General features: G+C 42.0%; 1 protein-coding gene across 1 annotated transcript in view; it reads right to left on the bottom strand.

The window, feature by feature from the left end:
- Positions 1–25,014, bottom strand: part of LOC138962248 (zinc finger C3H1 domain-containing protein-like) — a 46,905-nt gene extending 21,891 nt beyond the window's left edge. The window contains exons 1-22 of the mRNA XM_070333992.1: positions 24,497–25,014; positions 20,750–21,468; positions 19,307–19,910; positions 18,519–18,799; positions 18,132–18,198; positions 17,102–17,154; positions 16,063–16,698; positions 15,629–15,772; positions 15,024–15,185; positions 12,310–12,437; positions 11,762–11,957; positions 9,010–9,180; positions 7,652–7,910; positions 6,550–6,652; positions 5,748–5,940; positions 4,943–5,026; positions 4,421–4,533; positions 3,293–3,424; positions 2,831–2,952; positions 2,129–2,230; positions 1,655–1,768; positions 110–296 (exon numbers count right to left, since the gene is read on the bottom strand). Of these exons, the coding sequence (XP_070190093.1) occupies positions 110–296; positions 1,655–1,768; positions 2,129–2,230; positions 2,831–2,952; positions 3,293–3,424; positions 4,421–4,533; positions 4,943–5,026; positions 5,748–5,940; positions 6,550–6,652; positions 7,652–7,910; positions 9,010–9,180; positions 11,762–11,957; positions 12,310–12,437; positions 15,024–15,185; positions 15,629–15,772; positions 16,063–16,698; positions 17,102–17,154; positions 18,132–18,198; positions 18,519–18,799; positions 19,307–19,910; positions 20,750–21,468; positions 24,497–24,947 (5,021 nt within the window). The 5' untranslated portion in view covers positions 24,948–25,014. The remainder of the gene's footprint in view (positions 1–109; positions 297–1,654; positions 1,769–2,128; positions 2,231–2,830; positions 2,953–3,292; positions 3,425–4,420; positions 4,534–4,942; positions 5,027–5,747; positions 5,941–6,549; positions 6,653–7,651; positions 7,911–9,009; positions 9,181–11,761; positions 11,958–12,309; positions 12,438–15,023; positions 15,186–15,628; positions 15,773–16,062; positions 16,699–17,101; positions 17,155–18,131; positions 18,199–18,518; positions 18,800–19,306; positions 19,911–20,749; positions 21,469–24,496) is intronic.
- Between the last annotated feature and the right edge of the window lie 2,082 nt (positions 25,015–27,096).

Below are 27,096 nucleotides of genomic sequence, written 5' to 3'. Positions count from 1 at the left end.
TTCATAGAGACAGAGACAAATGCACGACACACAAACACAGCCAAACAAGGGCCAAATTGGCCTTGCTAATACAAGCATGCAACACAACCCCAGTAACCAACACTCGTACCTTGCAGGGTTGGACAGTTTGCTGTAGGCAAGTCGCAGCCAGAGCTGAGTGTCAGCCGGTGTGGCTAGCACCGCCCCCTCCATGTCCTGCACCTCTTCCCCCGGTGCCACCGTCTCCAACACAAAGTAGCGCACATCGTCTGCATCCAGCACAGAGTCGGCTTCACGCTGGCTTTGTCTTGCACCACCTGCATGTAGGAAGTGTGTTTGCAACAAGTACCTTTAAAAAGGTTGAAGGCATATGCAGTTCTACGCACAAACCTTGGGAAAAAGTCAAATAAGGGGAAAGTTTAACTACGTTTGGTTATTTGCGCAAGGCACTCACAAATTTTGCACATCAGCATTGTGCGTAGAACTGTAATCCTCCTATGAACATATGAGATATATACTTGCAGCAAGGTACAACATCTCTACAGACTACACAAGATCATATTTTTCTTTCATTTGTTATCAAATGACATGTTCTGGGATGTTCAATTTAACAAAAAAAAGTGCTATGACAAAAACCCTCCCTGAACAAATGCATCAAAACAGAAGCAACCGCCAAAACTCAGAAAAAGACAATAAACCCACATGTACAAAAAAGAGTACAATGCACAGCCACTGCGTCTGCCACATGAACCGATATCACCCCTCTTGATGTGTAGGGTAACCTGCTGTTGCTTTCTATTGAAAGCGGCAAGGTGAGTTATCGTTCGCGGAGTTCTATTGCGCCAGTGGAACCGGCCAACCGCTATAATTATCTGTTCGACATTCGTAACGACTGAGTGTAGAATAATTGTCGCTCAATTGCATGTTCACTAGTTTTAAAAGACTAGTAACGGATCCCGTGTTAGGTTCTGTGTGTCAAGAAGGTATCATAGAACTACCTTCTACTTATGACTAACTAAGTAACTTTGTTACATTTTAAGCCGTTTTACTTTCATTTCACGGTTCGTTACGTTGTTCAATGTGATGAATGTTTACGGGCGTATTAATCGCCCTTCAAAAAGGAAAGCCCAAACCGTGATTGAAGGTGAAAGGTTGAAGTTCCTGGGAAGGAAGTCTTCTTAGACGGGAAAGGTCTATATACACGTCTAGCTCCCCGTAGCAAGAAATTGAAACTGGGGATTATGGGCATTGGCACATGCGCAAAGAGGTACTACCGACAAGGGGAGACTACTCCCCTAAATGGTATACTGACGGAAATCTAGAGTTAGCGACCTTGTTTACAGTCTAGTACTTGTAACATAGGACGCTTCTCAGTCTAGCACTCGTAAGTAAGGTAACTCCTATTAGTTAAATTGAGGTGATGTATTCGAAAGAAATAGAGTACAATGCACAGCCACTGCGTCTGCCACATGAACTGATATCACCCCTCCCCCTCTGTCTTTACTAACAATGTGCCAAATCCACATATATTCCATCCCCCCTGCTCCTTCAGTCTTCAACACAAACACATCACAATTTCTCATGTGTACACACACACACACACACACACACACACACACACACACACACACACACACACACACACACACACACACACAAAGACACATACACTCACTTGTGGTGTCGGTGGTTGTCTGGAACTGAGACAGCAGAGACAGGGAGAAAGTGCTGGGTACACTGGCACTTGGTCGCCATGGACGACGATCGGGAAACATCGTGTGAGGCCGAGCTGAAACAACAGTCTTTATTATTTACTCAGAATAGAAACATCAATGCCTGCTTTTCACAAGAATGCCTCTGTGTGCACGTCAACTTCTTATTCTAATCAGAAATATGTGGTAACCGAAACACATAAATGGACAATGCCTTCGAAAATGTTACACCAAAATATTGGGCTGGTATAAAATAAGAGACACTAATGATGCAAAATCCTGACAAAAAGCCTGAACATTCTTTATTTAATAACACATTATAACAAAGAAAACGAAGTAGTCTTGTACAAAGAAGCTACATTTCACTAAAACTCAAACCAACTGTAATTCAAAGCTTTAACTAAAACACTAAGAGAGACAAAAAAGAGAATACTGACTGTGTTTTGCAGCAGCGTTGACTTTGTCAGTCAGCAGCAAACACAAGTGATCTATGGTCATCTTGCCCTTGTGTTGGGACAGCAGACTGTCCACATAGTCACCTGTGAACATCAAGCATACACCACTGACCATCATGACAATAATTTGCACTGACATCCACTGACATATATCGAATACCCTGCTTATCCAAAAGACCAAAGTGATCGCTTAAAACAGAACTTTCAAAAAGTACCTCTTAAAAAAAAAGAGATTCTGCGTCATTCAGTGTGCTTTTTTTCTTTTCTTAATGGTTTATTCAGGCATCAACATTTACAATATAGTAGGAACATGTGACAACACAGCAGTTGTGAATTATCTTCATATGACAAATCATAAGTGAATCCTCTGTAAATGAAACAGGAGAACAAAAAGACACAACGGAAAAACATGATATTTGACTGGAAAATACGGATATAAACTGTATTATGTTTTCCATTATTCGACTAAGGTATTGTATGGTAGCCACTTCTTTAAAAAACATGGATACAAAAAAGTTCCATGGAATCTCCATAAATAACATGGAACTGCTGTTCCAGTTTTTGCATAGTCAAGAACAGCTTTCGCATAATCTCATTTCCTCTTTTGACACACAATTTTCACAAAAGACCCATCTAATTACCCAACAAGATCATTGTTATCAACATGTCTATGGTTATCCTCACCTATGACAGAGGCATATGAAGAGATGGGAGTCTCGTCTGTCACACCAGCCAAACTGGGGCAGTAAGACACCAAGTCCATCAGGATATCCTTATCAGACAGCTTGTAGTCACGACTGTGTTGCCTAAAATACCAAACAATGCCATCGTCAGTATTTCCAGCACAACAATAGTTCACTGAGAGCAATTACGCAGCCTATCAAAGCAAAAGAAAACTTGCTGCCTGGTTGTGCAAGTACCTGCTGTGACAATGCACAGTCCAGTAAATCACTCAAATGAATCATGCAGAGTAAAAAAGTGATGTACAATTTATGTCAACATAACACTAACATCTTCTTTTTCTCATTCGTCAAATGGATAACACCAAAACTACAAGATGGATCAAAATGCAGCACAACCGATACATTCTGACAATATATGAGAAAACAACCAACAAAAAGGACCACAAAAGATATACCAACTCACCAAGGGCAATGCTGATCGTTACATGTTCCCTGCAACTCATAGCGGCACAGCACACGATTGGGATTCAGCTTGTGCGAGTATGTACCAGATGTGATCGTCAGACCCGCTTTCGTTCGATAGTAGGAACTGAACCTGAGAACACATGCACCATAACACTTTTATTTAAATGACTGACCCACATCCTTCATTGGATGTACCAAGAAACAGATATACTGGTACCTGTGAGAATAAGGGACAAAGTGTCCCTGCGTACATTGCTTGTGACATTGTACGACAGGTATACTTTAAGACCAGACCAGCGGACAACAAAGCATGTCCTTTATTTCGAGGTGTCCTTCCACTGGAGGGGCCTAACATTACAGGTACCACTGTCTTACTACCTAAACCAAACAAAATGTTTGCTGTCAGCAGAACTAAAACAAATGTTCTCTATTCGAACATCAACAATGCTGTAAAGTGATAGAAATGTCTCTGACAGGAATATGCTCCAAGAGTACATGCATCCAGAGGCAATTATCCTGTAAGATTTTCTGTTGCACCTGAATGAGACACCTAACGATATTGTTAAAGTAAGATGCCACTTACAGGTGCAAGTTCATTTCTCCTTCCACGCTCTCTTATATCAGCGTGCGTGTGTGTGTACATATGTGTATATGTGTGTGAGTGCCCCACCCCTCCACACCCTTCCTTTCCTGTGTGGTCACTGAGCTTCTACATTTCAGCAGTTAACTGCGAGTCTATCTCTGTATAGTATGGAGTTCTGCTCTAGTTTTATTTACATACATTTGTTTAACTTTTCTTTCTCCCATTGTCAGCATTTATTGTAAATCGCCATAAGCTCTAGTGAGAATGTGGCAATTCATAAGTGAGCATCATCATGGTTATTATAATAATAACTCCCATTACAGAATGTCTGTAGTGCCACTTTTCAGTGTGGACAATGTTTTATGACTACACGGAGTAAGAAGCACAAATGTGTACCACGACTCACAGGAAAGAGAGAAGTGTTGCAGGCTTGTGATTATTTCTTTGAGCGTGACAGCGTAGTAATTTCTGTTACAACGTAGCATGTCTAACAGTTGGCAGCTCTATCTACTGTACTGAAAATGTAAAGTCATAGCCACTGACCTATAAGCCCTGAAGGGCAGAAGAGAACTGGTGTAAGGGAGATCTGTTCCATCTGATTCCTCTTCCTGCTTGTGTTGTTTGCTGCCAGATCGCACCAGCTTTAACTCAGGTATCTGAAACACAGAATCGTGAGTTCACACTGTACAAAATTCTTATAGAAATTACCTGTGCCGTAATCTTGTCTTCTTGCCCTTACTTCACAAGGTCAGAAGTACAAGGGCTACATTATGTCCAAACCTGAAAATAAAAAGCCACAGTCAGAGCCCTTAACACGAACATACATTGCTGAAAGTTTTGAACCATAAAGCTATGCCCCTGATAGTCAAACTGGATATCAATTGTTGAACTTTTTCGCATATTGAAAATCAGGAATAAACCAGAAAATGTTTACCCCTGCAAGCTTTCAATCATTGGAACGAAGGCTCAGAGCTTACATAGCATTCTCAAAATAAATAAGCTAAAACACACACACACACACACACACACACACACACACACACACACACACAGTGTACAACTTACTGGGGCACAGTGCTGTGTGAGACTGGAGAAGATTTCATGGGACAGGTGTGCCGGGCTGGTCAGAACTCTCTCAACCTTTTCTCTCTGTGAATACAAAAATAGACTGAATTAGTGAACCCCCTCCTATCACTCTGAGCTCATTCATTTAAGTGTTTAATCCCTGTTCTTCCTAACAGAAGCTATCCAGATCAGTTCAAATAAAATCAGAATTTCCCATATATTAACTAAAAACACTAAAAAAAATAAGAAACCGACAATTTTACAATCTTCTTCTTTGACCCTAACTGGTAATTTAATAATCTAAATATTTCTGAATCCATTCAAAATCTCTGCACCTTTATTTCAAAAGCTACAAAAACTGTCAGTGCTACAATGGTTTAATGACCACACTCATTCCTGCCATAAAGGCTTAAAAGCTAAAAACGTATCACTTGAGTTAAATCAAAAAATGAAAGGGACATCAAATTGAAACGTTGAATGTTTCCAAGGAGAGGAAGCAGACGAGCAGACCGCTCAGCCATGGGTTACCTTTCTATGGAGCGTCACTCTTGCACCTGAATGAGACACCTGCGACATGAACGTGTCACAGATGGCACTTTAAGGTGCAAACCTACACAGGAGAAACCACCTACTCTACTTACCATTCTGTCCCCTCAAACGAATACACGCCTGAAAACAACACAGGAATATTGCTGGGATTGATTTTTGAAAGAAGTTTGGGTGTTTTGCTCAGGTCAAACAATACTCCTGTAACATAACCTCTCATATTTCCGTGAACAAACCATAACTGGGGCAGTTGATGTACCTGAATCTTGCAGAGGTTCCTCAGCTGCGAACCAGAAGGCATCTTGAAGGCAATGGACTGTCCTTCAGCCTTTTTCCCAGGCGCTGAGCTAGCCGTTTTGCTAGGATCTGAGTCCTTCAGATCTTCACAGCCTTTCAGCAGCAGTGTGGGCTTCGGGCTTTGAGTCATGTCCAGAAGGGAACGCCTCCGTGACCTGGCCACGCAACAGGTATAAATTCAAAATCAAGTAAAAAGTAAGCCAACTTGTCGATTTTTGGACTAATATTATGCTCCACCCTTTATTTAAGAGTCCTTTTTTTCCTTAATTTTGAACAAAAGCAAGAACCATAACAAACCACACACACACACACGCGCGTACGTGCATGTACTTGGAACACACACACACACACACCGCAGGAAATATTAAACAGAAAAGAAAAAGATAAAGCAACTTTGATTTCTTACATGAAAGACAAAAAGATGCAAATTAAAAGAAAGAAGCCTTGTAGAAGGCAATATGTATATTATTCTCTCAAAGACTTGACATTGAATTGCTTACAGTGGAACCCCCTTTCAAGACCTAAATAAAATCAGGTCTTAAAAAAGGAGGGAGACTTAAAATGGGGGTAAATTTAGGGAGGTTATGAGCAGAGAATCTGAAAAATCAAGGTCTTAAAAAAGGAGGGAGACTTAAAATGGGGGTAAATTTAGTGAGGTTATGAGCAGAGAATCTGAAAAATCAAGGTCTTAAAAAAGAGAAAGTCTTAAATTGGTGAATCTTTAAAGGGAGGTTCCACTGTATAAACAATATGTGTTGCCCTACTTGGTGCTTGTCACGTTGCTGTCAAGTGGCTCTAGTTTGATGGATTCCAGCGATTTCAAAGAGGCAGCCTGCTTGCTCTTCTCTGCTTGACGTGGGTTGTTACCTGTGCACGAATGATTGTTTTTGAAAAGTGCTCATGTGAAGCAATAATTGAACAGGCATGTACTAAGTCAATACATGACAAAGAAGCAGACACATATGAAACAGATCAATAACATTTGCAGGGCGGGGATGTAGCTCAGTCGGTAGCGCGCTGGCTTTGTATCCAGTTGGCCGCTGTCAGCGTGAGTTCGTCCCCACGTTCGGCGAGAGATTTATTTCTCAGAGTCAACTTTGTGTGCAGACTCTCCTCGGTGTCCGAACACCCCCGTGTGTACACGCAAGCACAAGACCAAGTGCGCACGAAAAAGATCCTGTAATCCATGTCAGAGTTCGGTGGGTTATAGAAACACGAAAATACCCAGCATGCTTCCTCCGAAAGCGGCGTATGGCTGCCTAAAGGGCGGGGTAAAAACGGTCATACACGTAAAAGCCGTGGGAGTTTCAGCCCATGAACGAACAAACAAACAAAAATAACATTTGCAAATTAATAATCACACAGTAAAACTGGATTTAAAACAGAAAAGGAACTAGCCAGTCTGGAACACCTCTCACTGTCATTATGTGAATGGCTTGGTGTAAGAGTAGAGATAAGGATAAGGTATCCTATTGTCCTGTGAGCTTACCCTCATGAACATTTTGGGTTTTTTCTCACAGGGAAAAGCAAGCTACCATACGGTATGGCACTACCCTTTCTTTTTTTAGGTTATCCTACATGCGTGGATTCATGTTTCCAAGCCCTGACACTTTCTCTGTGAACTTCAAATCTTTATTGTGTGCATGTGTGCACACGAAGGCGTTAGGACACCGAGGAGAGTCTGCACAAAGTTCACTGAGAAATAAATCCCTCACTCAAAGTGGGGTCGAACTGACCCTGATAGCAATGACTGGTTTCAAACCAGCGCCGCTACGGACTGAGCTATCTCCCTATCCCAGGCAATACAATCTGAACTTCTTCAAACCACGAGACCTCCTTTCATTACTAAAACTCTGCCAAAATTACCTGATGAAGCAGTAGACCGAATCTCTTTTCTCTGTGCCTCCACCTTCATCATCTCCAGGCCCTGCATCTCGATCTGTTGCAGACGCTGCTTGATCTGTTCAGACTGTCGCTGAAGTTCGGCCATTTTCTGAGCTTTTGCGCTGGAACCTGCATTTTGATGAGACTGAGGGGATGGGATGTTTTCGTTGTGTGACTCAGCCAGCGGCGAAGGGTTAGGTTTCGCCTTCTTACCAGGTGATGGCTTAAAAGTCACGCTCAGCTGGAAGAAATGATAAGGAAGCTATACATCGTTAAAATGCACATTTACTACACCCAAACTAGGTAGAAATGTAACACAGTCTACATGCCTAGACATGTAAAACTGAGGGGAATTTTTTTAACAATATTTCTAAGTATCATTTTCTTGTCATTAGAAATGTGAAAGAACTTCTGCCAACAAATGGTCTTAAAATGTGCTGCAGTCAAATGAGCATTTATGTGAAACCAATAGCCAACTTGCACAATACCCCGCTTGGATAGCTCTCCGGTGCTAAAGATAAGGAAGGTTCACTTCCCTGCGGGCACATTTTTTGCTCTCAAGAGTTATCGTTCCTTCCATACACTACAATCACTGATCTAAACAATGGCTACCGAACAGCAGAATTTTCATGCGATTGCAAGCACCAAAGTTGCAAAAATACCTCAAAGAAAGAAAAATACAATATTCAGGATACAAGAAACCGAAGCTGATAAAGTTATTAAACAGACAACGGAGTACCGGGATGGCACGTCATTTTGACGTCAAAGAGAATTTAGCCATCGCTTCACAAGCGCTGGTGTTCTCTGGCTTGTGTTAAAAAAAACTTGATCGCCTTTCCTTTGTGTACGGGCCATGCTTGGGTACTTTGAACGATTAGGATTATTCTTGCGGCTAACATTGCTGCAGCGCACTGCTGCAAAGTGCAAATTCACCATTTTCAAGGCGAAGTGTCTGCACTGAAACGCAACCTATCACAGAGCTATCAAAACATGCCCGCAGTTTGAGGCAGATCTCGCAAGACCACGCAAGGTATTGCAGATTTATCGCACGACTTCGCGGCGCTGGCCGAAAGGGCAAGTCGCCTATTATAATACAAGGACTTTTCATCATATCTTTACAATGTTTGATCACTTGATATGACGACAGCAGCTCATGTGTGTAGTAATGAACAAAGCAAGATCTGATCTTGTACAATCATGATCACACAAATTGTTTGTCTATCAAACTTCAAATTCATGCCACAATCCCAAACTTTTGTGAGTAAGAATAACATACCAACCTTTGCCACAACAGAACAAAACGGACAACAGGACACACACATCCGCCCCAGACAACTCACCCCGATATCACTCCCCATTTTCACTTTTCTCTTCAGGTCTCGCACAGGAGGTGTGATGGTACCCAGCTTGTAGCCAGGGCCATGAAGCTTGCGGCCCAGACTCGACGTCTCAGCAGCCGCCACTCTGTATATTTCCTTCCTCTTCAGGACATTATCTTTGGTTTGTTTCACCTGTTGAAAAAAAAAGAGAAAATAAACTGTCATGCAGTCAAGCAACCTGCAACAAGCCTGACAACTGTTGATTAAGACAAAACTTTCCAAAATCAAGAAAAATCAGCCTGTGCCCTGTGTCTGGAACATTCCGTGGCTACTTTGTTTTTGGGTGGAGTGAAATCTGCTAGAAAATAATTGTTCAAATCAGGCATTCCTGATTTCCTCAGGGGAAACTATTACCGGTCATTAATTGTCTATAACCACTCGCTAAAAAATCCATTAACAACCTGCTGGCGAGGCGCATTGATACAGCCTCAATTAGTCTCATTTGGCTTTGAGGGTCATTTTACAAGTAGGAAATATGAAGGCCAACGAAATACTGAGACCATAAGCTATGCGAAGTGATGACGTCGAATACGTGACGTAAGTTGATGCATGAATTCTTCCTGACTACGTCAGTCAATTCCAAAGATCGCTTTTGTGATGAACAGAATTTGTTTTAGAGTTTGCTGTCCAGAAACCCGTCAAAAAAGAAGGGAAAATGTGTGTGAAAGAAAACAAAACAGGAGCAGAGTGATACGATAGGAATACAGAGACATATTTCTTGGGACTTGACCCTTGCAGGTAGGTGGACTGAAAGTAGTGTGCGAACAGAACAGAACCATTTCTGTCTGTTTACAACCGCATGAAAGCAGGAAAGAGATCGTCGTCAGATTGAATTACAATAACATTAACATGCTTCCATTTGAAACTTCTCGGTCTTCATCGTGGATTGACGCCCTCCCAAAGTCTAATTGAAGCCCGACGGAGCGAAGACCTCGAAGTTTCAAAGCATGTTAATATGTAATTGTCTCAGCAGAAGAAAGCAAGCATGGAGAGCCAAGCCAGTAAATTTTGTTCTGCAGAATTGTGCTTTTGCACTTGAATGAGACACTCATGATATTGAAGGATCAGAAATGCCACTTAAAAGTGCAGTTCATACAATGTTCAATGTTGTTGCCTGAACTAGCATAAATACAGATTGTCTCAGCAGAAGAAAGCAAGCATGGAGAGCCAAGCCAGTAAATTTCACTCCACAGAAGTTTGCTTTTGCACTTGAATGAGACACTCATGATATTGAAGGATCAGAAATGCCACTTAAAAGTGCAGTTCATATAACTTTGCAAACTCAAACATCAAGAAAGGTTGCTATGATAATAAAACTCATAGCAAAGTAACAGTAAAAGTGTTAGCACTTTCAAGAGCTGATGGTCCAGGGATAACGTTAATCAGTAATTTCTGGAATTTTACTCGTTTAAATCTGAAAATACAATGTACCGGAAATATAATCAGTAGCCCGTCAGAATGACCACTTGATTTCTAGCAGGTATCTGTGTTACTGTACTTCATCTGTACTGGCCTTACAAAATCTAGGTTAGGCCTTCAATTGCTATATACAGACCTGTTTACCCTAAACCTGAGGCAAGAGTACTTTTTCAAAAAGTCGAGTGTATTTTTCAAAAAGTTGGTGTACTTTGCAAGCAAAGCCATATGATGATATGGGCTAGGGAAAACGTACGCGTGGGTGCAAACGTGTTTGTGTAAGAATAGCATGTCTTGTGAACATCTTCAGAATTTAACTCCTTCCGATACAACAGGGATAAAACAATTTTATTTACCTGTCAGTTTATAACATTATAACCAGTGTCTTCCAAGCAGATTGATAATGAAAAGATGAAGTTCGTGAAATAACATCTGCGGTTGACAGTGGCAAGTTCATTTTTACAATCATCTCAGAAAACATTGCTTCAGCACGGACTACAGCCTTTTCTTCTGGCAGGATTTGCTTTGCGGGAATGAACTTCATAATTCCTTGGCAGCTTTCAGCGGATTTCTTTGCAGCAACCTTGTCCATGTGAGTTTTGGAACTGCAGTGTCGTTCGATGTCATATTTCCCAGCATGGGCAACGGAGAAATCTGATTTACAATACTTGCAGTGTGCATGACTTTTTCCCATAGTAGACTCCACAATTCCTGGCTCTTTCTTATATTTCTCCAAGAAAATCTGGTGCTTCTGCTGTTTAGACTTGGTACAGTCATCCGAAACTGGCATATTTTACCGCTTCATTTTCCCACGATTGTCCAGACGATCGCACGTGCCAACAACTGAACAAGGTTTCCACAGCTGAAGACTCGCTGTCATGGTTATCTCCCTTCGACCGAAACCGGTATCAGTTGTACCATCCCGTAATCAGCACACCAACACCGGAAAACGTATTCTAGACTTTTTCTTATGCGTATTTTGTGCGTGTGTCGCGTATTTGCGTACTGATAATAATTTGGCGTACAAAATACGCCCAAATCGTACTGGTAAACAGGTCTGTAAATATTTTGAACCAGGGGACAAATCGACCTGCTGGTTTTGATTTAGATGAAAACTAAATCAAGTGACGCCTTGGCTGAAACATGCTGTTGCCTAATAATGACGTTGGAGCAGAAAGATGCCCTGATTTTGAAAATGGCTAACCTGATAAGTGTGGTCATGCACTACATTTACAGACATTTGTCTTTGAATAAAATGCATACTTTCTATGGAAATTAAAGCCACAAAGTGACAAACCTGCTGTTTCCCTGTGGCCACCAGTTTGCTGTTGCCAGACAGGTATTTCTCATAGAATTCCAGTTGCTTTTGCATCTGTTCTATCTGCTTCCTCAGCTGTGCTGCTTCCACCTCCGCTTTTTTCTGGTTGTTCATGAACTTGTTCAGTTTGCCGAACAGTTCCTTCAGTTTGCCCTGATCTGACAGGATCAACTGTCTGAAAACACAAACAAATTTGCTGTCAATTCTGCCTTCTCTGCCAGTTGCACTCTCAAATACGTTTTGCTGATATGAAGAACCAAACAAAATGTCATATTAATCTCCTGGAACTTGTTAACCGTGCGGTTGAAAGGCAGCAGTATACAATCCCCTGTTATTCAAGTTTTTGAACACATCATCAGAAAAAAAAGCACAAAAAAGTTTTTAAAAAGTCCTCTAATCTACCAGCTATACTTTTCCAAGGCACTTCACGGTGAACACACATATTTGTCTTTTTGGTCTTAGACGGGAAATTAAAAGTATAAAACAAATCAAAAACAGGACATTCATGCTGGACAGGAATCACTGACCTGCGCTTGGCCAGATCCACTTCCTTCTGTCGCAAGACGGCCTGCAGCTGAAGGGTGCTGTCAGAGACTTCCTGCACCACCCTTGTGTCTGATCGGTTTTCTGCTGGGCTGCTCTGAACGCTCCCATCCTGACAAACACAAATGGTGGATCAAGACTTCGAACTTAGTATAAAAATAAATAAAATTAGATTAAAAACAAGAAGGGCAAAGCCCATACGACTCACATGCTTGACCTTGACCTTTACATGACCTTGACCTTCAGGGTCAAGGTCAAATAACTAAACCTAGCAATGACATCATACACTAAGAACTGCTTTACACATTTTTCCGACCAAAATACATGTGACCTTGACCCAAGGTCAAGGTCATCCAAGGTCATGCAACACAAAGCTGTTAATTCAAGACATAGGAAGTACAATGGTGCTTATTGGCTCTTTCTACCATGAGATATGGTTACTTTTAGTGGTTCACTACCTTATTTTGGTCACATTTCATAAGGGTCAAAGTGACCTTGACCTTGATCATATGTGACCAAATGTGTCTCATGATGAAAGCATAACATGTGCCCCACATAATTTTTAAGTTTGAAACAGTTATCTTCCATAGTTCAGGGTCAAGGTCACTTCAAAATATGTATACAATCCAACTTTGAAGAGCTCCTGTGACCTTGACCTTGAAGCAAGGTAAACCAAACTGGTATCAAAAGATGGGGCTTACTTTGCCCTATATATCATATATAGGTGAGGTATTGAATCTCAAAAACTTCAGAGAAAATGAGAAAAATGTGAAAAATAGCTGTTTTTTAGGCAACATTTATGGCCCCTGCGACCTTGACCTTAAAGCAAGGTCAAGATGCTATGTATGTTTTTTGGGGCCTTGTCATCATACACCATCTTGCCAAATTTGGTACTGATAGACTGAATAGTGTCCAAGAAATATCCAACGTTAAAGTTTTCCGGACGTACGGACGGACGGACGTCCGGACGGACGGACGACTCGGGTGAGTACATACGACTCACTTTTGCTTCGCATGTGAGTCAAAAATCAAAAGCAGTGCTTGCCTATGGCTAAATGTTTGTCTGGTTCTGTTACCCCTATGGCATAGACAAGAATTGTGTCCAACTCCAACCTGCCTGTGTAGAAATAAGTTTTGAGCTTCAATGCAAAACTCTCATACTTTCTCTGAAATTGTACAACTCATAAGTAAATTCACACAGAGAAGTGCAGACACAAATATAAAAACAGAAAACTATCCCTAAAAAAATTTTTGCAAAAAACCCACATGTCTGCTCTGCACAAAGCATGTAAATAAACAGGGGTGGGACTCTCTCGTGAGGAAAAAAGAGGAAATCCCTTTTTTCTAGGGGGGTTCGGGGGCATGCTCCCCCGAATTTTATTTAAATGATACATTAAAATCTGTGCAATCTGAGACTAAAATTCAACTTGTTTGGATCAGGTAAAAAAGACATTCTCTCTCCCCCCCCCCCCCCCCCCCCCCAAAAAAAAACAAGAAGGGCAAAGCCCATACGACTCACATGCTTGACCTTGACCTTTACATGACCTTGACCTTCAGGGTCAAGGTCAAATAACTAAACCTAGTAATGACATCATACACTAAGAACTGCTTTAGACATTTTTCCTACCAAAATACAATGTGACCTTGACCCAAGGTGAAGGTCATCCAAGGTCATGCAACACAAAGCTGTTCATTCAAGACATAGGAAGTACAATGGTGCTTATTGGCTCTTTCTACCATGAGATATGGTCACTTTTAGTGGTTCACTACCTTATTTTGGTCACATTTCATAAGGGTCAAAGTGACCTTGACCTTGATCATGTGTGACCAAATGTGTCTCATGATGAAAGCATAACATGTGCCCCACATAATTTTTAAGTTTGAAACAGTTATCTTCCATAGTTCAGGGTCAAGGTCACTTCAAAATATGTATACAATCCAACTTTGAAGAGCTCCTGTGACCTTGACCTTGAAGCAAGGTAAACCAAACTGGTATCAAAAGATGGGGCTTACTTTGCTCTATATATCATATATAGGTGAGGTATTCAATCTCAAAAACTTCAGAGAAAATGGGGAAAATGTGAACAATAGCCGTTTTTTAGGCAACATTTATGGCCCCTGCGACCTTGACCTTGAAGCAAGGTCAAGATGCTATGTATGTTTTTTGGGGCCTTGTCATCATACACCATCTTGCCAAATTTGGTACTGATAGACTGAATAGTGTCCAAGAAATATCCAACGTTAAAGTTTTCCGGACGGACGGACGTCCGGACGGACGGACGGACGGACGGACGACTCGGGTGAGTACATAGACTCACTTTTGCTTCGCATGTGAGTCAAAAAACCACAAAAAAACCCACACTTTCACAAAACAATGGTAACATTGTAATGGTGCATACTTACGTAATGAATCATGTATCCATAATCTAATACTGGCAATATTATGATTCAATGCATTGAAGCTCAAAATGACTATTAGTTATCAGGAGTTTTCAGTCAGCACAATTTAACTCTCAAGCCTCCAGTGTTCTGTTCCATCTTCACTTCTCTCCATATCATTCAGTCAACAAGTTATAGATACTGTGATGAAATGGAACGCGGAAAAATAGATTACTCCAGCGGAATTCGTAAGTTGTGTCCGCGAAAATCCGCAGATTCGCGGAAAAGTCCCACCCCTGATAAAACACACTGCACTCACCGTGCCTTTCACGTCCACAGACTGCCTCTGCTCCCTGAGAAAGCTGTCAATGTCAAGACCTAGCCCTAGTTTCTTGTTCTCGTGACCTCCTTCGTCCTCCGATGATGAATCCGCACCAAGCTGAACCACCACTGGCTTGTGGACTGGTAGCTCCATCATACGCTGCAAACACTCAAAACCATTAGTACAGCATGTCACCTTTTTAGCTAATAGTACCGCAGAAAGTCAGCATTTCAACCTTCAAATGTTATGCCTCTGTTGCTAGGTTATCATTAGTTAGTTAAACTGTCAACAAATACAGTGCCTTCCACCTTCAAATTACATGCCCAAGTTGAGATTGCTTCATCGCATTTAGCTCGTTATTTAAACCACCGCCATTAGCTGGTTATTATACGCAGAATTTCTAGATATCTTCAGCATAGAATAAATATCAGACCCATAGAATGTGGAATCCGTATTCTCCTGCCAACCTATTTAAGCAAAAAGACTTCTGAAGACTATACAAAGGATAGACAGGCTACTAAAGTTGATCAACAATGAAGTGGAAAAGAGCACATCGCCACTGAAAGTCAAAACCCCCACCAAAGGTATAGGACTTTACAAACCTTTGAATATAGAGGTGCTTTCTTGACGTGAACCTTCCTGGAGGACACAGCTGTGGGCTTGGTGACCATGATGTGTTGGGGAGAAGCTGTGATGGACGCAGAAGGGGAGGAGTCTCTACTGCTGGCGGTACTGGCTGCTTTACCCTGTGAAAAACATAGCAGTGTGTGAAAGAACAGGTTCACCGTAACACAGTACCATGATTAGTTTGCACTTATCGTAGAATTATAAACATGATTATGAACACATAATCATCATTTTTAAACTCAACTCGACAAACCAGAAAGAAGAAAAGCAAAACTCTGCCATAGTGACAGCAAATTGATACGGAATACTTGTGATGCCTCAAATCCTCTTATCCTGCCGCAAAGCAAGTTTGTATGTTCATGCTACTATTCACATCATACGATTGATTCACAAAGGAAATATACAATACCTGAACTTCCTGTTTTCGTCGAGCCATTAGCGCACGCAACAGCTGAGCTCTCAGCTCATCCTCGTCTTCATCATCATCGCCAGCAGCCTCAACAGCTTTCTGTGGCGACGAAAACACGTCAGTAGGCTGAGACGGGCTGTAAAAAGCAGCGCTCTTATCACTGGAAAAGTCATCAGGGCTGTGCACCAACTTTGGAGAGCCCAGTTCCACAACGGAAGAGTCTTGAACTGGAACCAGTGATGGAACCACATCTTCTGAAGGGGTGATTTCTGCCTCGCATTTTGTCTGTCGCGTGATGTTTTGAAAAAACTGTTCAAGTTTGGATATCCTCTGCTCATCAGTCCCAGTTTTCTTTTCCAAGTCAACAGTCGTAGCAACAGCAGAACTAAAAAGTTCCGAAGGAGGGGGAGGGGGTGGAGGCTCGTCAGGTGGGAGAGGAGGAGGGAAGGAATCTTCTATGGGTGGGAGAGGTGGAAGGGGTGGATTAGTGGGGGGGAGGGGTGGTAGGACATAAGGCATGACACTGGTGTAGGGGTCCATAACAGCACCATACTGGCCCATCCAGTGTCTGTAGCTCAGCATGTACGGGTGGGAGGTCAGCAGGTCTGTGCTACCTGAATCAAACTGATCAGCGCCCTGAAACAATCATTTTACGTCTTTAACAACAGTGATGTTGACAAGGTAATGACAAAAATGATGAGAACCACTCCCAAATCTCCACGCATACACCTTTGCAATACATAACCTTGTTGAACTGTATCATGACCAAATCAATAAAACAGCAGTTGTCAAAAGATTTTGCCGTTTCATAAATGACACATACTTCTTTTATTAGATTTGTGAGTTTGCAACATTCACAGTCTACCTTTTTCTGATTTGTTTGAATCGACTTATTTTTTTCTAAAATGCTGTTTGTACAGAAATGTCCTTTTTTTTAATCTAATCAAAATAATTATTTATTCCTTTTCAAACACCAACGCTTTTGATAATAAAAACTGTGTAAAATATCTCTGCTCTATCAATAAGACTGAACATTTACCATCACTGGCACTGGTTGCATGGCAGTCTGAATATCTTCCATCTGTAGAGCTTCTGCAACATAAAGCAGTCAGATATGAGTATGAATGTACAACAATATCATGCAGGGTTGCAAGGGCTATATTATGTCCAAACCTGAAACTTACATTCCTACGAACTCTAAACCTGAACAGACACTGCTAAAAGTTCTGAAACATGAAGCAATACCTGAGAATCAAACCAAAAATCAATGTTTAAACTTTAAACCAAACCAGAAAATGAGCACCCCCCTAAATGGTAGCTTCTCAATCTCAAACACTCCTTTCACATGAATGTGTGAACCAAGCGTAAAACTGGTTTTTTCAGTACATCTCAATGTTTGAAGTTTAAGAGAAACAGATGAAGAAGACAGCACTTTACTTTACCATAAACTCACAACTCGTACAAAATAACCTCGTTTCCAAAAATAGAGCACAGTCAAATAAATGTGGGGCACTCAAGACACACTGAGAAAATCACTCAGGCCATCTCACACACACAGATCAGAAAGGAAATAAAGAGCGTTAGACAGCACATTAAAAAAAATACATAAAATAGTCAGCTCCATGGAAGTTTGGGACAATATTCAATGAAGACCGTGCACTCCTCTCGGGTGGGGTTTGTTTGTTTGTTTGCTTAACGCCCAGCCGACCACGAAGGGCCATATCAGGGCGGTGCTGCTTTGACATATAACGTGCGCCACACACAAGACAGAAGTCGCAGCACAGGCTTCATGTCTCACCCAGTCACATTATTCTGACACCGGACCAACCCCATAATGCCAGACGCCAGGCGGAGCAGCCACTAGATTGCCAATTTTAAAGTCTTAGGTATGACCCGGCCGGGGTTCAAACCCACGATCTCCCGATCACGGGGCGGACGCCTTACCACTAGGCCAATCGTGCCGGTCTCGGGTGGGGTAGTGGAGAGTAAGGTCAGTAACTTATTGAGGAAACTACCATACACTCATAGAATTTCTTGAAGGACATTCATGTATGTGTCATTATTCTTACCTGTCATGTCCTCCTCACTGTCAATATCCATCTCCACTTCTTCGTAGTTGTCGGTCAGTGACGGTAGCTACAAAAGACAATGGACAAAATTACTCATGTATAGATATTAATGGAAACCAATTACCTTTTCATCAGAAATTGTCACACAAGCTTCACGCATCTATCCATTGGCGCAAAAGCCTGCAATCTTTATCATTAACAGTGACAACAGGCCACTGGCACTGTTTGTGAGGGTATACAATTCTAAATGTCACCATTTATACAATACATTCATAGACGCAAAAGTAGATAAATCATGTTGAAAAGCACCTCCCCCCCCCCCCCCCCCCCCCCCCCCCAAACAAGAAAACCATCCAAGCCACAGAGAAATAACTGTGGATTAAATACCTTTGGTGGGGGTTTCAGTGGAGATGTGCTCTTTTCCACTTCATTGTTGATCAACTTCAGTAGCCTGTCCATCCGCTCTTTTTGGTCACCAATTGACAGAATCTTGGAAATTTCTCTTTGCCGTTCTTCATACTGCACTCGGCCATCGTTAACACCACTGCTGGATCTGTGTCGGTCAGATGAAGTGCGCGGTCGACTCTGACCGCTTCGAGAACCAGAGGTGGGAGCACTCGGACGAGGAAGCTGCCGAGCAACGCTGGTCTGGCGAGCCCTTCTTTGTGCTGTAATGAGTGTAAAACAAAAGCACAGTAAATGAGTAATCTCTGAGACGAACTTCACATGCACACAAACCTGACTACATTTTCATGATTACTTCATTCCTGCGTTCATTTCATGTTGAACACTCAGATTAGCTTCTTCATACCGGCTTGACTGCAACTGGGACAAGATGAACATAACACAAAAACATTTTGTATGGCAATGCTGTGCGTAAACTACCCTTAGATCTTAGGATACTGTTTTATAACTAAGGCAACTACAACAGCTGTTCAGTAACTTAAGTTCAGAAAGAGAACATCCCCCCCCCTGTTGTTAATTATGCTTCTATGATCTATCATTGTTGTTTAAAGTTGCATAACCGATGATTCTTCCATGCACATTACACTCAAGCATTGTTACTTTAGTGTAATAACTAATATTAGCCAAGTTTGCGCCCATTTACAGTAGCCACAAAGAGAAAGGTCAAAATCCAACACAAGTACACACAAACGAACACACATAGCTCATACCCCTTCTTGCTGCATCAGTCAAACTGCTGGTTCGTGACTTCATTAGGCTGATTTTCTCCAGTCTGACCGGGGCAAAAGGCAGAGGTCGAGACCTTGAACTTGATGATTTCTCCTTCTCGTCCTTTGCTCGTCTCTTAGAATTCTCCTTCTCCCTTCCTTCATCTCTCCTACCCCTACCTGTCCTGCTTCTAGACTCTGAGCTCCTGTCTTTGGAACTCTCCTTGGAAGTTTTCTTGTTTTGACTGGCTGTGCTAGCTTCTGCTTTTCGCTCAGATGAGTGACTGTGTTGGGTTGAAGAGTTTGTCTTTTGAACGTGATCTTTTGGTACACTATGAGCTTTTGAACTACTGGAGTCTGACTTGGAGGCAGTGTCCACAGGTTTTGATAAGGAGTTTGATTCTGTTTCAACAAGGGAAGACTCGATTATATTCTGCGGGAGTTTAGAACTAGACTCTTTCATGGGCGTAACGGCAGAGGAAGACTGAGAACTTGCTGGAGTGGTGTCTCCATTGTCTTTTGTTTGCTTTAACGTTGACTGGAGGGCAAGTAATCGCAACTGAAGCTCATCTAACTCCTCTTCTTCTTCTTCATCCTCCACCACAGGCTGGAAAGAAAAACACAAACACATGCACACTTCAGTCATAAATCATTAAATGCATAGCATAGTTTATTTCTTGCGAAGGAAAAATAAATTACTGTTATTTATTCCATACAACTTTACTCAATAACCTACTACGATTTATCAGTCAATGCTCAAACCAAACCCATTCCTCCTCTCGGAATTGTGGGAGATAAAAATAGAAGCACAAACTAAAGCTGAAAGATTTCAACTGACATTTCTGACCCACATATTTTCTGGTGTCTTGTTCTTTCTTTCTTTATTTGGTGTTTAACGTCGTTTTCAACCGTTCAAGGTTATATCGAGACGGAGGGAAGGGGGGTGATGGGATAGAGCCACTTTTCAATTGTTTCTTGTTCACAAAAGCACTAATCAAAAATTTGCTCCAGGGGCTTGCAACGTAGTACAATATATTACCTTACTGGGAGAATGCAAGTTTCCAGTACAAAGGACTTAACATTTCTTACATACTGCTTGACTAAAATCTTTACAAACATTGACTATATTCTATACAAGAAACACTTAACAAGGGTAAAAGGAGAAACAGAATCCGTTAGTCGCCTCTTACGACATGCTGGGGAGCATCGGGTAAATTCTTTCTCGTCCCAACCAATATGGGACTCCCCCTAACCCGCGGGGGGCTGGTGTCTTGTTAATTTTGTCCAGTCCTTGCAAGTGAGTCTGATAAACCTCAAAGAACAGAACTAGTTGAATCCAAAACTAATGATCCTGCCACAACTCTACTCACTAAGGAGTCTTTTCACCATGAGCACAACAGAAAAAAAAGCAACACTAAAAGCATAATTCAATCACTAATGAGTTACCTCAGAAGGGGAGGCTGACAGTGAATGCGGCCCAGCAGACTGTTGTTCAGCAACCGTACTTTCACTGGTTTCAGCAGCAACAGCGAGAAAAGCAGCAGCGACAGCAGATCCCTCGTCAACAGTGGAAGCGACCGTCAAAATGCCTTCCTGGCCCAGACCAGAAACACTCTCATCCCTAACGTTTGCCAAAGATGCAGCAACAGACATGGTATTGGGTGAGGAGTCAACAATGATCACCTGGTCTTGGCTGTTACCACCCATCTCGTCACTTGAGACGTCAGAGGCTGCTTCAGCTACCGTCTTGCTTGGCCTATCAACTGCTTCAGGTGGAGTCGGTTTGGTTGTTACAGCGCCGCTCTGCCTGGGGTTACCCCGCTGCACGTCAGTGCTGGAATCAACGTGAGGACTGGGGGAGGCACTTGACCTGTCGTCCTCAACCTTTTTGATCTCCTCCTGAAGCTGCGAATAATTTTGTAAAAGCTGGAAGTAGTCTTCCTCCATCGAGGTTCGAGCCCCAAAAGCTCCTTCACCAGACGACCTGGGTGGATGCATGCCATTGACAGGGCCTGTGTCGTTTCTGTTGCGCACGATATTAAAGTATGACTGCATTTTAGGATCCATGCGCAGAGCTGGATTTTCATTTATTGACCTGAAACTTGAATCTTGCGCCTCTGGCGATTGGTTGTTTCCTTTAGAATAAAAACGTTTCTGTCGCCAAGCTAAGCAAGAGTCAAGGAAGAATGCAGAGTATTACAAATGTACATGAATAGATGTAGGGTACAAACTATAACATTACGGTGATTAACCAATTTCTTCACACTCACTCTATAGTCTATACCAGATTCTAACACAACCTTTCCAGACTCTATTCTAAAAGTAAAACTATAACTGCATTTGGTTCCAAAAATAAGTACAGAGATTTTTTTTTTAACAATAAACCACCTCAAGTAAGCCTTTTACTTTCATGTTTTGTTTTTATAGATCTACACAGGGCAGGCTGGCCTTCCAGTTCCAGACGTATACATTGTATACTTACACTCCTCATTACTTAGAGACTCATCCGATAACTCAGGCGAGTCAAAAACATTATCTGAACATCAACAATACAGAAATACTGTAGTAAGGACACATTATCTGCAGAAAGAATTTGATTCACTTTTCACAATAGACCTTTTTGGTATCTCAGCAGATCTATAGGCACCGAGCGTGTGACGTCAGTCAATCCCAGCACGCATTGCGCGTCGCCATGTTGATAAGGTCCATAATTCGAAAGTACGCTATCTGTCTGTTGTGATCGTCAAATCTGCCACCAAAATGCCTGAGAAAGGAGTGCGTTGCTGCGTTAAAAGCTGTTTTATGGGTTCGAACAACAGTGCTGTAAACCGAATCAATGAGAATGTTCATTTTTTTCGAAATCCGAAAGTAAAAACAAACCAAGGATCGCAAATGAAAGATGTGTCAAGCAGGAGGAGGTTGGCGTTCCATTTTGCTTTACTTTTCATCTACAAATTCACTCTGTTATCAGTCAGTTTTATCCGGAGCTTCGATCATAAACAGACCTGAACTTGGAACTGCAAAGATCGACGATTTTGTCGTTCTTGTGCATTTAGTGTTGTTTCGTTTGATTGTTTTAGTTTTGGGGCAAATGAGAAAGAGAGTACTGGATTCGAAGAAGTGTTGGTAATAAATGTCTGTCTGTGTTTGTTCGTTTCCTGGCTGTACGTTTGTGGGGAGTGGACAACATTCGCCATGTGCTGGAAGTAAAAACTGTATCCAAGTTAAAGTTATGAAACATTTTAAATAAGAGACACACAAAAAACACACACACAAACAAACAAACAATCAAACTGCATCTGTCTTGAACAAAATACTTGATAATCTGATTAGGTCTAATTGGTTGGACGAACAGCGTTTCGTGCCTATGCTCATGTTTGTGTGTGTATATATATTTGTGTGTGCTTGTGTGTGTGTGTGTGTGGTGGTGTGTGTGTGTGTGTGTGCCTGCGTACCGGTGTGCCTGCGTTAGAGTATGCATTCTGTCTGTCTCTCTCTCACTTTCTCTCTCTCGCCACCTCTCTCATCCCTCTCCCTCTCTTGTCTCTCTCCACGTTAAAATTATGAAACATTTTAAATAAGACACACACAAACAAACAAACAATCAAACTGCATCTGTCTTGAACAAAATACTTGTTAATCTGATTAGGTCTAATTGGTTGGACGAACAGCGTTTCGTGCCTATGCTCATGTTTGTGTGTGTGTATATTTGTGTGTTTGTGTGTGTGTGTGTGTGTGTGCGGTGGGGTGTGTGTGTGTGTGTGCCTGCGTACCGGTGTGCCTGCGTTAGAGTATGCATTCTGTCTGTCTGTCTGTCTGTCTCTCTCTCTCTCTCGTCACCTCTCTCTATCCCTCTCCCTCTCTTGTCTCTCTCCACGTTAAAAGTATGAAACATTTTAAATAAGACACACACAAACAAACAATCAAACTGCATCTCTCTTGAACAAAATACTTGATACAGTAATCTGATTAGGTCTAATTGGTTGGACGAACAGCGTTTCGTGCCTATGCTCATGTTTGTGTGTGTGTATATTTGTGTGTTTGTGTGTGTGTGTGTGGTGTGTGTGTGCGGTGGTGTGTGTGTGTGTGTGCCTGCGTACCGGTGTGCCTGCGTTAGGGTATGCATTCTGTCTGTCTGTCTGTCTCTCTCTCTCTCTCACTTTCTCTCTCTCGCCACCTCTCTCTATCCCTCTCCCTCTCTTGTCTCTCTCTCTTTCACACACACACACACACACACACACACACACACACGCACACACACACAGACAGACACACACACACACACATAAATTGCATATGGGCCTCCAAACTTTTGTAAGATCTGAACTGGTCAAAAGTGTAGGCGCTGATGCCACACACCATCTATAGCTTGTGAGACTCGGAAAGTCCAAAGGTGGAATCGCATTATAGTCCTCTGTCCATGAGGTTTCTGGGCAGCTGTATGGGTCAAATCCGTTCAAATACTGGATTTTTTCAAGGTATCGAACCCTATGTTCACTGTCCAACCGATCAATTACTTCCTACTGTCCTTTCCTTTCACTTTTTCCATTTTTCCACTGTGTTTTCTACTCTCTTGATGATAACCGGAAACATGTAGACCTTACCAAGATGGCGGACGCATCGGTAACTATCACGTGACGCTCGGTGCCTATACGAGATATCCTGTTAATTATGCTTCGAAAGTTGCAAGGACTGCAATCATCAGTCTTCATAGTTCTCATGAGGCCAAAAAAAAAAATAGGTGTGGTTACGGTAACATAGCCAAAAAAAATAGGGTAGGTAGGTAGGCAATCACTTTTTTTTTTTAACTTTTTTTTCTAATGTGTACAAATTAAACCTACTTGACAGGGAAATAAGTGTGCGACACGGGCGCTTTCGCTTTCATTGCGTTTTTTGCACTCGGGTTTTTTTGTTTTTTTTTTTTTTTTTTGACAAATGTAATAAAAAGTTATAGGATCGGCCCCTAAAAATAGGGTAGGTCGGGTTACCGTAACCACACCTATTTTTTTTTTAGGCCTGAGATAGCCGTACCACATGCTTTGAAATTTGCGAGAACTTGGAATACGGATAGGGTCTACATGATATTAATATTAATAAGCTCGTGAACCTGCACACATTCACTGATTCAGGTTAAACAGTAGGCGTAAACAGTATCACTATCAGAAGTGAGAACTATCACAACAAAAAGGATACAACTCGCAGGAGTGTTGCCCTGTGGTTCTTGATTATGCTGGTGAGGCCTTTGGCTATGAGTATGATAATCTTTACTGTACGAGTCATATTCACGTCTATCCGACCAAGTTCTAAACCTGTCTCGGAAAGGTGATTCGGGACTCATGAAGCTGCGACTCGACGATGAACTAACGCAGGAGGAGTCTTGGTGAGGTCTACCTTGAGGCCCATGAAAGTCTCTTGATGAATACCTTAATACTGAAGAATCACTGGACGACGGACTAAAAAGTCCTTGGTCGCTACGTCTATGAAATTTCGAGGAATCACGTCGATTTTCGTAGCGCCTTTCATCTCCTCTATCGTTGGCTACATTTCTTGTCTTTGTTTCCTCCACTTCATCGTCGTCCGTTATTTCCCCTTCTTCTTTGTTCATGTCGTCGCCATCGAGTCCGTCCATAGCTGAACTAATCATTCCTAAAACATTCCAAAATTACACTTTACGAGCAGTTGTGCCCTCATTGTCTCTCGTGTCATAAGAACCAGCCATCTTGAAAGGAAAATGAATTACGTACTTCCGGTTCTGCGGGTTGTCGTCCCCTATCGCTCTGTGGATAATTCAGTGCTTCCCCTTGAGCGGTGTTAGTGCTAATGGAGTTTGTTTCTGTGTGTGTCTGTGTGTGTGAGTGTGCGTGTGTGTATGCGACAATAAGATAGTGTGTGTGTGTGTGTGTGTGCGTGTGTGTGTGTGCATGGTGTGTGTGTGTGTATATGTGGGGGAAGGTCAGTGCCGACCGGCTCCTAATATGAACCACTGTGACCCGTACCGTTCATATGTGACAAACTGACGGTGCTAGAGCACTCAAAACAATTTCATTCGCTGTATTTACCCTTTCTGAATTAAATTGCACATGTCAAAACTGTTGCAGAAACACAAATCACAAAACTTTTAGGCTTTCTCTCTTTTTTTAACGATTTTACCAACGTCAGCTTAAACCATGACGGACCATGCTGTAGTTTCTCGGTGTCCACAGCCCAGGGCCGGACCAAATGAGTTGTAAGGGGGGGGTTCCTCCTTTTTTGGGAGGGCAAATCAGCGAAGTGGCATGGTCCCCCGGAAAATTTTTGAAAAACGGTTAAAATCTGTGCAATCTGGTGCATTCTGGGCCTTGTTTTGAGGGTTAAGAGCAGCATTGTTTTGGTGGGGGGGGGGGGGGGGGGGTACCTTTTTCTCATCGGATTTCACATTGAATAAAATTTGTTAGAGACACACACAAAATTTATTTAAAAAAAAACAAAAAACAAAAACAAACACTCAAAGCAAGGTACCTACATGCTTTTTCCAGGGGTGGGGTTCCGGAACCCCCGGAACCCCCCCCCCCCCCCCCCCCCCCCCTGGGTCCGGCCCTGCAGCCTAACCTGTTTTCACACAAAAATGCTGTATATGACAGCTAGGACTGTCAGTTTGTGTTATATTTTAGCAGTGTTGACCATGAGTTTCTATTGCAAACAAAAAATGAATAGCAAAATCAGTCTCAAAGCCGGCGCGGCCGTATGTCAGTGGGCTATATGTCCCCTATAATGGACCACCTTCAACAAATAGAAGAAAATAAAAGATAACAGCTGGTTTCATTAATTCATTAAGAAGCTTGCTGAACATAACCTATATCTATCTCTCGAGCTATGAAAAAATATAACAAATAGCCTGTCTTCTTTTTGTGGAAGTTGATAATTTCATTTATTTTCTCTCGGTTTCAGTTGATACGGCGTTTCTTTTGTTTCCTGTTGTGCTTCAAATAACGTTATCATCAAACAGAAACAGATAAATCTAAGGCATATTTGAATTAGTCTGACTTACACACTAAGTTAGTTTTATCATGTTATTTTTAAATATAGGGTTCTTTTTCAGTGATTCGCGAAGGACTCTTCACTGGTCCATATCAAAATGTATTCCTCAATCTCGCTAAACAACTAACTACAATATACTAACTTCAATATATAAAATTCGAACTTATTGTAAAACAATAAATCACCTTTAAAACTTCTACCGTGTGATAGTAAATTCAAGGGTGTTGTTCACACCGATAGTTTTGATAGACAACAAAGTATGGTGAAAATTAATGTTCAGAGCATATTACTTCACCAGCGGTATACATTTTCGATCCTCCGAAAAAGTCACCAAACCGTGCTCTAATATCTCTCATCGATGCTTTCCCCACAAGGAAAATGCCAGTCGGCAGTCTAGTCATGTGTGTGTGTGTGTGTGTGTGTGTGTGTCCGTCAGTATGTGTGTGTGTGTCAGTGTGTGTGTATGTGTGTGTGTATGTGTGTGTGTGTGTGTGAGAGAGAGAGAGAGAGAGAGAGAGAGAGAAAGTGTACAAGTGGGTGCGTTCGTGCGTACGTACGTGCTTCACGTGATTGTGTGGTTATGTACGTGTGTGTGTGTGTGTGTGTGTGTGTGGTGTGTGTGTGTGTGTGTGTGTGTGTGTGTGTGTGTGTGTGAGAGTGTGTTTGTGTGTGTGTGTGTGTGAGAGTGTGCTTGTGTGAAAACTTGCGTACACTGCCCCGCGGTCACGGTGTGTGTGTGTGTCAGTGTGTGTGTGTATGACACAAATCGTTCGCAC

This window comes from Littorina saxatilis, linkage group LG3 (assembly GCF_037325665.1).
Source record: "Littorina saxatilis isolate snail1 linkage group LG3, US_GU_Lsax_2.0, whole genome shotgun sequence".
Lineage (NCBI taxonomy): Eukaryota > Metazoa > Mollusca > Gastropoda > Littorinimorpha > Littorinidae > Littorina > Littorina saxatilis.
The sequence above is the reverse complement of the archived record's forward strand: the minus strand, read 5'-3'. Positions and strand labels throughout refer to the sequence as shown.